This window comes from Leuresthes tenuis, unplaced genomic scaffold, assembly GCF_036924035.1.
Source record: "Leuresthes tenuis unplaced genomic scaffold, fLeuTen1.0.hap1 SCAF_21, whole genome shotgun sequence".
Lineage (NCBI taxonomy): Eukaryota > Metazoa > Chordata > Actinopteri > Atheriniformes > Atherinopsidae > Leuresthes > Leuresthes tenuis.
This window is the reverse complement of record NW_027325375.1, coordinates 29,040,789-29,054,297: the sequence shown is the minus strand read 5'-3', so window position 1 is coordinate 29,054,297 and position 13,509 is coordinate 29,040,789. Positions and strand designations below refer to the sequence as shown.

General features: G+C 39.2%; 1 protein-coding gene across 2 annotated transcripts; it reads right to left on the bottom strand.

Annotated features, from left to right (window-relative positions):
• Positions 1–804: 804 nt before the first annotated feature.
• Positions 805–11,180, bottom strand: il13ra2 (interleukin 13 receptor, alpha 2). 2 transcript variants are annotated; one of them, XM_072375786.1, is made up of 10 exons: positions 11,109–11,180; positions 10,471–10,561; positions 10,083–10,234; positions 8,660–8,816; positions 8,446–8,566; positions 7,835–8,019; positions 7,499–7,653; positions 7,146–7,293; positions 1,981–2,104; positions 805–1,865 (listed from the first exon to the last, which is right to left on the bottom strand). In XM_072375786.1, the coding sequence occupies exons 2-10, from the start codon at positions 10,559–10,561 to the stop codon at positions 1,754–1,756; spliced, it is 1,245 nt and encodes a 414-aa protein (XP_072231887.1). In that variant the 5' UTR covers positions 11,109–11,180; the 3' UTR covers positions 805–1,753. The 2 variants fall into 2 exon arrangements, with proteins under 2 accessions (XP_072231887.1, XP_072231888.1); XM_072375787.1 differs by lacking the exons at positions 805–1,865; positions 1,981–2,104 and adding an exon at positions 5,087–5,165 and having other exon boundaries at positions 11,109–11,177.
• Between the last annotated feature and the right edge of the window lie 2,329 nt (positions 11,181–13,509).

Genomic DNA, 13,509 nt, shown 5'->3' with positions numbered 1-13,509 from the left:
CAATTGCACGACTCAGGAGACGAGATAATACAACAAAAGTACATATTTCCAAAAACAACAAAGACGCTCTTAAGGAGTCGATAATAATTCTAACTTGACTTGAAACACAATCTGTCCCGAAGACTGGCAGGTCAGACTTTACACACACTGGACTTTGACCTAACAAGACAAAATGACAAAGGGAGACGCAGACTATTTAAACACAGGAGTAATGGGGAACAGGTGGAAATAATCAGGAATCAGGGGAAGACAATCAGACCGGTGACACGTGAGGGAAGGGCAAGTAAAGGAAGAAGGTGAATACAAAATAAAACAGGAAGTGCTTGAACATAAAAGCACCGAACTTGAACATAACTAGATTTAACAAACTTGACGAGACGTAACATTGAGACGGGTTCTGAAGTGCACTTAGATTTCCATCCATCCATTTTCTATACCCGCTTAATCCAAGTCAGGGAAGACTGGAGCCTATCCCAGCTGCCATCAAGCGAGAGGCCCTGGACGGTTGAGTCAAACACTCAAACTCACGCCAAGGGTGAATTTAGAGTCACCAGTTAACCTAACATGCATGTTTTTGGATGATATGGGGAAGCCGGAGTACCCGGAGAGAACCCGGGAAGCACGGGAGAACATGCAGAAACCGAACCAGGAACCCTCTTGCTTGTGGTGGTGCTAATCACCTCACTACGATGCAGCCCTAAAACATCGTCTTTTCCTCTTATATGTCGAGCTGTTATCTTTCTGTATTCAATAAAATTCTGGTTCTTTTAAAACACATCCCTAACTGTGCCTAGAAAAAAGTGCTCAGTTTCATCAAATTGTGTTTTTATTATAGCTGTCAGATGCTTATAATATTATACAGCTTATTAACCATGTCCAATTCCATCTATGAAATACAGAGATGAACACAACTTACACAAAAAAACACCCATGAACACCAGAAAGTACATTCTTTTACATTATATCTCCATGAAAGGTAGTATAAGAGCAAATATCAACGCTTGTGACATATAAATATCTAAATCTGTACCAGAATTGGCTAAGTAAGGTCAATAAATGTATAAAACATGTTTTATCCATACTTTGTAATAATTCTGAGTAGCAGAAAAGCTGCACATTGTTGCACATTACATTGGTAGCCTTGTTTAACTTTTATTTCAAACAACAAAACAAAAATTGGCAGAGATGTGGCATGAAAAACACTGACACCCTGATGTCTTTTATACATATCAAACATTCAGCTGCAGCCGAAATACTAGAACGGTGAGTCACAAAACCGTGCATTAACAAGATTTAAAACCTGGCTTCTGCTTTTCGATGTGAAACAAATCTTTTCTAGTCTAAACTGACTGCCAAGAATTGAGGCACAAAGTAAACAAAACAGATGTGAGTAACCCGTCTTCACTGAAACATCTGGCAAGAGATCTGGCAAATTGTAAAACATAGAATAAAAAAACAGAATATGCATATTCTCTCTACTGACTAAATCAGCCTGCAAGTCCTGTGGCACAAAGTAAACAATCAGCCAAAAAAGGCTGGATTTTTCTCAAGAACAGTTCCACGTAACGTCGTACAAGAGTCCGCGTAAATTCAAGCATTCGCACAGAATGTAAATACAAAAGGAAACAGCGAGTCCAGAGTGCTGGGATTACATAATGTAGGGTTGTTGGATACCAGGCTGTGACCCGCCGGGTGGCTTCAGCCTCGCAGACCCTGGAAAATGAGCATGGTGGACTGAAACAGTAGAATGCTCTCAGATAATTGTGCCAGGGCACATTTCCTCGCCTTTGCAGGGTTCTGTGTGTGTATTCCTGGTGAACAGTGTAAGCAGAGCGTACAGCTTCTTCTCTTGTCTCGAGTTCTTCCTGCAACAGAAGCACAGTTTGAAGTCAGCTTGTTTCTAACATATAAAGATGCCGATATATATGTTTATTTCTTTTAACTGAGTATATGTGAACACATAAGTGTGGATTAACTCACATTTTGACAGCTAACCACATACAGAGAGACAGCACCAGTATGGCGATGATGGCAACAGCAACGTAGATGTAAACCGGTATCAAGTCCAGTTCTGGCTCCGGTGTGGTGAACATCTTTTCTAACACTAAAAGACACAGAGAGGAAATCAGGTTAGTTTTCAGTTGCTTTCCATGTTACTTAATGAGAAGAAATGAGCAATGAGAAGACAATTAAATCTGAGATCAACATCTTTTAAATAAATTAACTGTATAAAATACTACATTAGGTTAGAATATAGACCTGAGAATGTGAGGTACCCTGAGATGACTTTTAATCAACCTGGACTGAGAAAACATCCGAACAACAAAATAACTCGGATGAACGCAGCTTTATTTACTCTGATATTGTTCAAAGGACTTGCAGGAACACATTGAATCCCCTCAGATGTGTTTCTGACACACATAAAAAAACCACCTAAGTCACCTAAACAAATCCACCAGCCCAGTTCATTTTTCAAAGTTGAAACTTTAATGAGTATGACTTGAATGGAACTCTGGTTTAAGAGCAACATAAGAAGTAAATCTCCATAACACAATGTTAATTGAATGCTTTATTTACTGCTATTGCACTGTTTTGGATTGGATTACATCTCGGGCTGGGCAAATATTAAATTCTTTAATCGCGTTAATCGCATGATTTCCTCTGATTAATCACGATTAATCGCATTGTTATACGCAAAATACGATAATGAATTCAAAAGTAGCATATAACGCACTTTTATTGGAACTGTACAGTCATAAGATCGAAGTGCTCCGGTGATAAGACAATTCAACGTTGCAGAGCTTACAAATAACTTTGGCTGCGCCTCTGGAAGAACTTTGAAGTGAAAATGTTCACTTTTTTGTTCCTAACCTTCTCCATGTTTGTTTATCCGCTACATCCGCCAATCTGTCCTTTCCTGACTGCTTCCTGTGAGCCGCAGCAGTGAGCAGCATGCTAGGCTTTTTCAAAATAAAAGCCGGTGAGCGACAGACGTTTGCAATAAAAATAATAAATAATAAAAACTGCGTTCACGGGAGACAAATAACTGTCGGCGATAATGAATTAATTAGTTAACGCAAAAAATAACTAGTTAATGTGCATAATCATATTACAGCCAGACAACTTAGCATTTTACTGAATAGTAAAGTTTGTCAGCATGTTCTACATATTTGAAAAGTATTTGAAAATGAGCTTCCTTGATGAGACATTTTTCAGTATGATTCTCTGTGAAAATGAGCAAAGCAGTGCATACATTTCCATTTTCATATCACTGTTGGTTTATATAGATGTTTAGATGTTTGCAGCATGAGCTCAGTGAGAGTTACACTCAATCAAACAGAATCTAACACATTTTTTTCCCATTTTTGGCATTTTCTGTTGTGATTAACAGTCCATTTACATAATACAGAATATTTCAATGTCAGCTGAAAAAATGACTTTGCAATGTTCGCTTGGAAAATATTTTAATCAACAGAGGATGCTAACGTTGTTCAGTCACAAAATGCAAAGCGGAATTACAAAGCATTTCATTGATCATCTTGACCTTGGCCATCGATTAAAAAGTTAAATCCTAAAAGTAGTTGGAGTTGGAGCCTAATGAAGTTACCCTCATCCCTCAATGAGTTTTGCTGCTGCTGCTGTTGATGGACATTCAGTAAAGGTTAAGACAAGACTGAACTTGTCAATTACCATTAATCCTTTGGGAGGTAAAAATAGGATATTTTTTCCTTAAAGCGGCCTTCAAGTATCCATAAAGTGCAGTGCGCACACTGTAGGTAAAACTGGCGACTTCATCGTTTCTTATAAACAGCTGAAAGTAGTCAATCGACACTCATACAGTCCCAAAGAAAAGAAAACACTGTCTGTGTAACTGACTTTGTCAAAACAATACTGATGTAATAATATAGTGACACATAAGGCGCAAAGTTTTCTAAAGATTCTGCTCTGCAGCCCTGGAGACCAACTGAAAATATTTCCCCCGAACGGTGATGACTGAGTGCTTATTAGTCATCTCGTTTTTCCTGCCACACGCTCACTGGGACAGGTTTAATAATACCATTGGTTCAGGTACACATTTCTCACCTTAACTTTGCAAACAATTCAAAATATACATGAAAGTCACATCATCATAAAGTGACTTAGTCATTTAAATCCAAATACAAAAAAATATATGCAATTCAGCATATATTTTCCCTGAGAAGTGACACATTTAGCACTTTAGACTCAATTTCACATTGGTGCATACAGTTAAAAGTCTACATTTTATATGACATCCTGAACAGAAGATGTTCCTTCGGCCTCTCCAATCTTCGGCATCTCTGTCTGTTACCTGTGAACAAAGAGGAAAACATCAGTAAAGAAGAAACAAACTTTGCTTGCTTGTCTTTATTTCACTTAAAGCAGTATCACAGCTGACAGTTTGATCAAATGCACAACATGTTTGAAAGGATCCTACCTAAAGGGGAAGTTTTTTTAGTTTTTTTTTTAAACCTGGACCTTATTTCCGGCATAAAATACGTTTGTCTACTCACGATAACAGAAATAGATCCATATAACGGGAGAGAACAGGGCAGAGACAATACAGCCTCTGGTATTATAGCCCATGTGCAATACACATACACGTATACTGGGATGATGTCATCGACGGGCGCTGCTGCAGCACAGCTTATTTACTCCGTGCTCTGTGACGGTCGGCTAGCTTCACACGGCGTTTGCTACGACTAGTTTCCAGTAGACGAGTGTATAGAAAGCCCTCTATAAGCCCCCCGATAGCCGCCAATAACAACAACACAGCAGCTATGAGCTAACAGAGCTAAAGTACGCGTTCATTCATTCATTCTTCTTAAAGTATTGGTGAAATAAAGACAGATAAAGCCTTATTTAGAGGCTGTATTGTCTCTGCCCCGTTCACTCCGTTATATGGAGATATTTCGAGTGGTTTGAAAAAAAACTAAAAACTTCCCCTTTAATAGCTCAGAATTAAAACTTAAATTATTGTTTTTATCAACATGTAACATACTAAAATGTTTAGTTCAAAGAAGAACAAAGTCATAAACAGATATATGAGAAAGAATAGAATAGAAACTTACAATTTGACGATTATGGTCTTCAGGTGGAAATCCTAAAAAAATGCTATGACGGCTCTTGACAACTTGTTGCTTTGACTTTGAACACAAAAAGAGGCTTTATTGCTTAGTTTGAACATTCTTCATCCACTGGAAATACACTTTAAACTGATTGCTCAGGATGTCCCACATACAAGCTGAACACAAATATCTGAGGAATTTATACCCAACATGTTAGAAAAACTCTAAAAAGAGAGCGGGAGTAAGACTATGTCATGAAAAATATGAACTCATCTTGAATTCGATGGCAGTGAAATTGTCACATCTTTGGGTTTTGTTGTGTTTTTGTTTTCTGTCATGATTATAGTTTTTGTCTTCATGTTTTTAGGTTTGTATTTAGTCAATAGTTTCCCCATCAGTTCATTCAGGTCACCTGTGCTTTCCCCCTCAGCTGCACTCCATCACCAATCACCTCCCTTCAGTATTTAGTTTCCAGGCCTCACTTGGCCAGATCCTCACCGTTCTATATTCTAGTTTAATTATAGTCATGCTTCATGCCATGTTTGCATGTAATCAGTTTAATGTGTTTGGTTTTCCGGCTCAGCCGTGCCTTGTGTTCCTTTTGTTTAAATAAATCAAGTTTTTCTTTACAAATATCTGCATCCGGCTCCAATCTCCTTCACGCCAAGTCACACCACAGCTGACCCTGGTTGACAGAAATGTTTTTAAAAAGCTGGAAAAGGGGCAATAAAAAGGTTGGAGTAAGAAGTACAGCTGGAGGAAGTGTAGTGGTGTGATTGCCACCTTCCATGTGGGAGACCTGGGTTCAAATCCCCTGCATGAAAGGTACTCTCTCCAGTAGGGGTCCTTAGGCAAGACCCCCCACCCTATCTGCATACTTGTAAGTCGCTTTGGATAAAAGCATCTGCTAAATGCATAAACAACAATAAACAAAGATGTTGCAACTAATGAGGTTAATTGGAAACAGCTCAGTAAGATGATTGGGCATAAAAAAGAGCAGCTTAGAGAGAGAGAGTCTCTTGGAAGTAAAGATGAACAGAGATTGATTAAAAAAAGGTGTCAACAGAATGTTTCTCAATGGAAAATTGTGAATATGCTATCATCTATAGAACATAAAATCATCCGTGTCCCCTGCACACAGATGAAATCAATACTAGATGCTTGTGAGCATCAGGCAGCACTGCATTAAAAACCAACACGGTTGTCTTGGAAATCCCACAGAAATCATTGTCAGTGGACACAGAGCCATCCACAACAACAGGTGAAAGCTCTATTGTGCAAAGAAGAAGCCACACGTGTGTAAAAAAAGCTTCATCACTGACGTTTACTTGAATTATCTTGTTATCTATCTTTTCTCTCTATAGAATAATAAAGTATTATTATACTGAATTTAATTCAAGGTGTGAAAATCATTTCAGAAACACCTCCAGATTAAAAAGAAGAGCAACCATTAGCACTCAGCTTTAATGGTATGGGGGTGCATCAATGCCTATGAAGCATATCAGGAAAGGCACCATCAACACCGAAAGGTATCTAGAGGGTTTAGAGCAACATCCATCCATTTTCTCGACCCGCTTAATTTAGTCACGGGGGGGTCATTGGGTACATGCTGGTCATCAGTCCATCACAGGGCTTTTAGAGCAACGTATGCTATATATTTCAGCAAGAAAATGCTAATCTGCATATTGCATCTATTACACCAGCTGGACTTTGCTGTAGAGGAGTCCAGGTGTGGATCTCTTTAGTTCCCAGATGTTTACAGCTGTTGTCAACAGAGGAGGAGATGCTTCACACTGTTAACATGGCAACTTTTTTTCTGAGATGTTGCTGCTGATGAGCTAAGCTGCCTTCAAATACAAGGCGAGCTAATGCTTTTTCATGAAGTAGAAACATGTCTCATGTTCAGAATTTGATGTAATTTTTCTGTGTTCTAATAAAATATTTCATGAGATTTACTAAATGAGATTTTTTCACATTTTACAAAGCATTGGGGTTATATTTTCAGGCTTCAGCAGCTTTAAAGTCAGACGTTTTCTGGCAGCTGTGAAACATTCTTACCTGGGGAGCATATTTGGCGGCTCCAGTCACTCCAAAAGCCGTTATTGACACAATAGTTGTTCAGTTTTGACCGAACCCTGAAGCAGTTGGTCTTTTTTCTTTGGCTGGAGGGCAGCGTTAGGCTGGTCTGTTCGGCGGTAATCCGCTTCTGTCGGGAGGAAAAATAAGCACGAAAGTTATTATGAAATTAAGGCTTAAAAGACCAATGTTTTAAACTAACTTTTATTAAATCTCACTTAAATGTAGTGTAGTCATGATAAATCATCATAAACATTTTAAACGATGAAGAGACATGCATTAAAGTCTTTATCTACTTCAGCTGGTACGCTCTGTACAGGACAGATAAACCATACCGATACTATTTCTCCATCAGGTCCCTCCTGGCTGTGTTCCACCTCCCACTCCAGGCAGTGTCCAGGAACATTCCCTGCAGGTTCCTCCCAGTCTAGTTCCAGCTGCCTGTCAGGACCTGCTTGCAGATGCAGCACCTCCGTGGCTGCAGCCTTCACTGCAAAAAAAACAATAAAAGCATAAAGAAAATGTTATGGATTGTTAAAGGATGAAGGGAGGAAAACGAGTTCCAGCAAAGTGACAGCTGAGCAACAATCGTGGAGTCAGAATCCGAGCACCGCCTCACTGAGCAGGCGGCGTCCATGTTCACGCCGTACTCCTCTACATCACATACGTACCGTGGTTCTGGATCTGCAGGGAGATGAATGTTGGCTTCAGGTTCCCTTCGAGGGAGGAGCCGTTTACGCAGAAGTTGATATCAGTGAACAGGGGGAGAGATTTTTCTGTGAAGTTGCAGCCGCTCCTGACTCCCCCTGACACGACATATTTTGGACATTCCAGCGCCTGCTCCAGAGATTTATGCCTGTGGCAGAGACAGACCGCATTAATAAATAATTATCACTGACACTGTTTCTCATGTCTGGTTCAGGAATGATGGCTTGATTATGTACAAATGTAAATCTTCGGGTGACAGCTGGTGAGCATGAGTTTGATAGTTTAACGACTGTCTGATGGGGAGTTGCTGTAGGAAAACAAATAAACACTCTTCGTGCAATCAATCATAGACTTTAAGTGACAAGACCGAAAAGATTCAAAAATGCTAAAAGCAGCTGATGCATGTCAGTGTGAAGTTTCCTCAAAGGGTTTCCAAAGTGTTCAGATGCAGTTGGTTTGCATTAGAATTTATATTAGAAAAAAACAATAATGTGTTTGAGAAACTAGTAGTTGTAAGGATATTTTGCCATATAGAGTAACATCTGCTTGCATGGCTCAGAAATAGCCTTCTTACCAGAAATACAGACTTTGCTGTGAGGTGGCCGGTGTTTTCGGGCTTCTTTTCCACTTGCACTCCATATACTCCATGTTATGGAAGACACAGATAAAGTCCAGGACTGCAGTATCCTCAATTACTAGATGTGTGTGAATAAAGACCAATCAGCAGCTGTTCATTCACGTTCCACATCAGTTTCCATTGTTTCCATCACAACTCTGTAAGCACTGACCTGTGCTGGGAGGTTTCTGAATCAGTTCGGTGTAATTTGTGCTCTTGATCGTCGTGTTGTTGGTACAGGGCCCATCCAGCAAGGTGTAAATTCGTACTTTAACATCTTTCATCAGATTAAATTGAGCGCGATAAGTCCTGAAAACTGTCCTGACAGCCTGCCAAATCAAACACAAGCATGTTGTTGTATGTGACAGTGAATTAATAAGAGTTTTGTCTTTTAATTCCAGCGTTCAACAGACATGTCAAGAGACAGAAAATTGATTAAAAAGCCAGTAAAAGTCAGACGAGAGGTGTGGTATGTCATTGCCGGCTGTGAAAATTGTAAAACAAAATTGGTTGGACTGTAGAGGACTAAAAAAAACGCTGTTATTACAACATTCTGGCATAGCTTCAGTCATCACTGCGTCAGTCATTGCACTTTACTGTTGCCAACATCCTTTGCAAATGCAATTGAATCTGCAGAAAAATGTGCAGGAAGATTATTTCCACTCTAATGCAGAGGGTTGGAGTGCTGCCATTTCAAGGTAAGGCACTTAAGGAAAAAACACCCCTTTATGGCTTCCAAATGATGTGTTCTTTCAAACAAAAAGAATATTTGGGTTTATTTTTTTTGGACATTTATGCAAATCAGAGCCTATTTACTATGAAAATGACATATTAACTATAAGAGTGCTTGTTATACGAGCAGCGTTTAAGAAAATCTGAATAAGCAAACAGCGTACGCTCTAGACTTTCATATATCTCATTTCTCCTTCCGAGCCTAATTCACAGCATATTTTACTCCTGGTATCATGGTGACTTTTTTTTATATCCAGAGCCACATCTGTCAAAGTTTTATCGAATGTTACGTTTAAAGTAGCTGTGGTGCATCATTTTCAGGTTCAAAAACAATAAAAGAACAAGAACTCCAGACAGCAGTGATATCAACCGTAGTATCACGACTATAATCTGTGCTCTCTTGCATGCAAAAACAATGACATCTTCTGTTAGAGGGTGAACAACAGTGATGAAGTGAATCATCTTTGGTTTGAGGGTGTAGCTGAAATCGATCTTAAAAACTGCGTTTTACGATATTCCCGAAGGGCATAAACGGCTTACTGCGTTTTATAGTCCTTTGATAAGCCTTTTTTAATTTCGATTTGAATTTTTTTAACCTTATTCAAGAACTGCAGGATTGTACACAATCTGAATGAGGGTATAAAGTAGCGTTTATCATTTAAGTGAAGTGGTAATCATTTTTAAATCATTGAAAATACAACTTTTAAAGTTATTAACGTTTAATTCTAATTTAATAATTAAAAATGACACAACGCGGTGTTTATCACGCCGTAAGCATGACGTGAGCTAATTAATTTTTTGGTAACAGGTAAAGCAGGTCAAGAGCCTTCCTCTAAAATGTGAATAAAACAGTCAAGACTTACATCCCATTTGTCCCTGTATGTGTTGTAGTAATCCAAATGATACATTATTAAGCACTCTGTCATGTTGATTAAGCTCCTTGGGGGGCTCCAAGTAATCTCTAGAAGTCCAAGATGACCAGGGTCCAATACTGCGAGGTCCTCAGGAGGACTAACTGCAAAGGAAGAGGACAAATTTATATTAAAAAAGCATTTTTGATACGGTGGGAATGTACATAAAAATACACCTGAACGGGACATCTCAAAAGTCTTCTTTCTATCTCCGTGTTACAGAGCTGCCACAAGTTCTTCTTCCCCACGTTTCTTACTGTCTAGTTATTATCATTCTGATCATTTGAACACATCCAGAGATGCATATCTGAAATAAATAATTTAGATAAACCTCACAAACCTTCGAGTCCACTGCAAAGCAAGCTCTCCCTCCAGGTCATGAGAAGCAGCATCATTATGCGAGGATAAGACAGACGGAGTTTGTTCGCCATCTGTAGCACAAATCAAGACTGGAAAAACGCAAATACAGTTAGAATAAGATGTTAGAATAATCCAAAATGAGAAATTTATTATGCGGGGAAAAGATAATTAATTGTACGAAACCAACAAAACATGTAATGCTTACTAGAGAGTCAGAGAGGCGTATTCCTTCAAGTCCAGATAGAGATTATGAGACTGAGACAGCGTGGGCGGGCAGCCAAATTTAAATCTTTTTTCTTTTTTCAATTTTTGAATATTTAAAAATAATGTGCTGTATAAGGAGAGGGGGAGGAGTCCGGTGTTATCTGAGAGAGCAGGACCAAATTCATTGTAAGTGCAGAAAAGTTGGTTCTGCTCGTGTCCGAACATGATCGTTTGTGATGACATAAATCATTTCCACCTAATACACGCCTGGCACCATCTTAATAAATCTCTAACGAAACGAAACGAATATAGAGACAAAATGAATGACATTTTGTCGGAGATCCAAGGCTGACCCGGCAGTGCAGTAATGCAGCAGATTTAACACAAACAGTGACACAAAGTTTCTCAACTTACATGAGATTGTTTCTGTTTTCCTGTTTTTTTTTTTCTTCTTCTGCAGTTTTCCGCTACAGTGCTGTATTTTCTGAATTTTCAAAGATCTGCTCCCTTTCTACCTGCAGTGATCCGTGACATCACAGGTCAAAAGTTCAGTGAGGCTTATCAGTGGCTGCTGTGGCGCCCCAGCAGCAGATTTCAGGTGAAGAAAAAGGCTTGTGCAGCGAGGTAAATCAGTAAGTGATGGCGAGTTTAATGTAAAATTGTTCATTTATATCTGTGAAACTGGTGATTTTGAGAAGGAGATAAACTCATTACTGTTAAACTGTAGTCGTAGTCTGACTGTTGATTTGAATTCTTACACTGGACGAGGTCACTAAGAATTGTTTCACCAGCCAGACTCTTATCCAACTGGTTCTCCCTTTCTTAAGCCTGGGCTTTTCCCCTGCCACGCCTTTGTTTCCCATGCTGTCAAACCTGTCAGTATTATAATGACATCACTGCTTTCTCACAAACCCAATCACATCCATTATTTTGAGATCTCACTTCTGCTGTCATTCTTCTAGACTCCAGGCCTTTCCCATCATGAAGGGGCTGGTATTAGGATGCCAGGCCCAGGAAGCTCAGCAGCTCACCAATATTATACGGACAGGCCAGTCACTACTGCTGCTTTCACTGGGTCAAAGGGTCACCCCTGCTGCACTGGAAGATAAGAGGATGAATTTTCTCAACAATTTTCTCAATTCAGCAGTTTGATCTGCCAGAGTTTGTTTGGAAGAAGAGGTTGCGAGAACTTTACTTCCATGAACACTCCCTTTTCCCTAATTAATCTCCTTTTAGGACAGTTCAAGACTAATTTCAGGCACCTTTTCTTGGCAGTGGCTGAAGGCTATAGATTGTTGAAGGTTTGGTGGAAAAAAATCCTTCAAATTGGCTTTTTACTCGGTTGGAGTGGAGCGTTAAGCTTTGCCATCCACCCTTTTGGGGCCTCATTGTGCAGATGAATACCATGGGATGGTTTCACCATCATCTTGATGGGACAGGCCCGCCTTCCACCTGGCGGCTCTGCTGCTGGTGCAGGGATGCAAATATGTTTAAACCATCGTTTAACTTCGACTCACCTGTATGTTAATTCTGCCAAACACCACAGTCCAACATCAAGAAAGCATCTGTTTCTTCTCTGTGAGTGACTGATTTACCTGTTTAGGATAAAATAGTCTGTGTTTGCCTCCTTCAGCTCAAAAGAGTTTAAATAATCTACTTAATTCTCACTAGTTACTCACTACTGAATTCTACCTAATTCTTACCAGTGGCTGTTTTTTGTGGTGCTGCTCTGGTCTCATCATAAACACTTCAAGTGGTACCAACAGTGCGAAATATAAATATATTAAAACATAATCTAACTGATTCATTCTTGTTTTTGACACAAATTAGACCTTTAATTGTGCTACTGAAAGCACTGTGCATCTGTGCGTGGATCAGTGTATTTGTACGTGTTGTGCTCAGTGTGTAGGTTTAAAAACTTGTCATGAAGTTATCAGCTGTGTTATCTTTTTTCATCATTTCCCCCACAACACGGAAAAGTATTTCCCTCAACTGTGGTGTTGGCATGATAACGCCAGCATTACCTCATTAGTAGAAGAAACAACTGGAACAGTTCACTGATCATATTAACCTCGGCTCTCCAGGTTTGATTAATGCTCACAACCGTCCCTTGACTTTGTGGAAAATAAACATCTGCTCACCTCTGCATGAATGCAAAAACACACTGAGCGTGTTGAGCCAGAGAAACACTGAAAAACACTAAATAAGCAGAGCTTTAACAATCCAGGAAAAATCAAAACACAGATCATTTACTGTTACTTTTTAACATCTGGTGGCTCCTTGGTAAGGACAGCGAGAGGGCTTGACATCCCTGCAGACTAGTACTGCAACATTTAATATTCTCAAATAAAGCACTAGTTTATACTTGAATTTCTCTATTTTTTCACTATGTTTAATCAGTAACCCTACTTGGCTTCTGGTTTCTATCTATTTGGAAATAATTTCAATCCTGTTTTATAATTGTTTATAGTTTTATTTTGGACCATGAATCATATGTGTTAGCATCATATGTGTTACTATCTGCTATGTTAGCATCATATGTGTTACTATCTGCTATGTTAGCATCATATGTGTTAGCATCTCCTATGTTAGCATCATATGTGTTAGCATCTCCTATGTTAGCATCCTATGTGTTAGCATCATATGTGTTAGCATCTCCTATGCTAGCATCATATGTGTTAGCATCTCCTATGCTAGCATCATATGTGTTAGCATCTCCTATGCTAGCATCATATGTGTTAGCATCTCCTATGCTAGCATCCTATGTGTTAGCATATCCTATGTTAGCATCTCCTATGCTAGCATCCTATGTGTT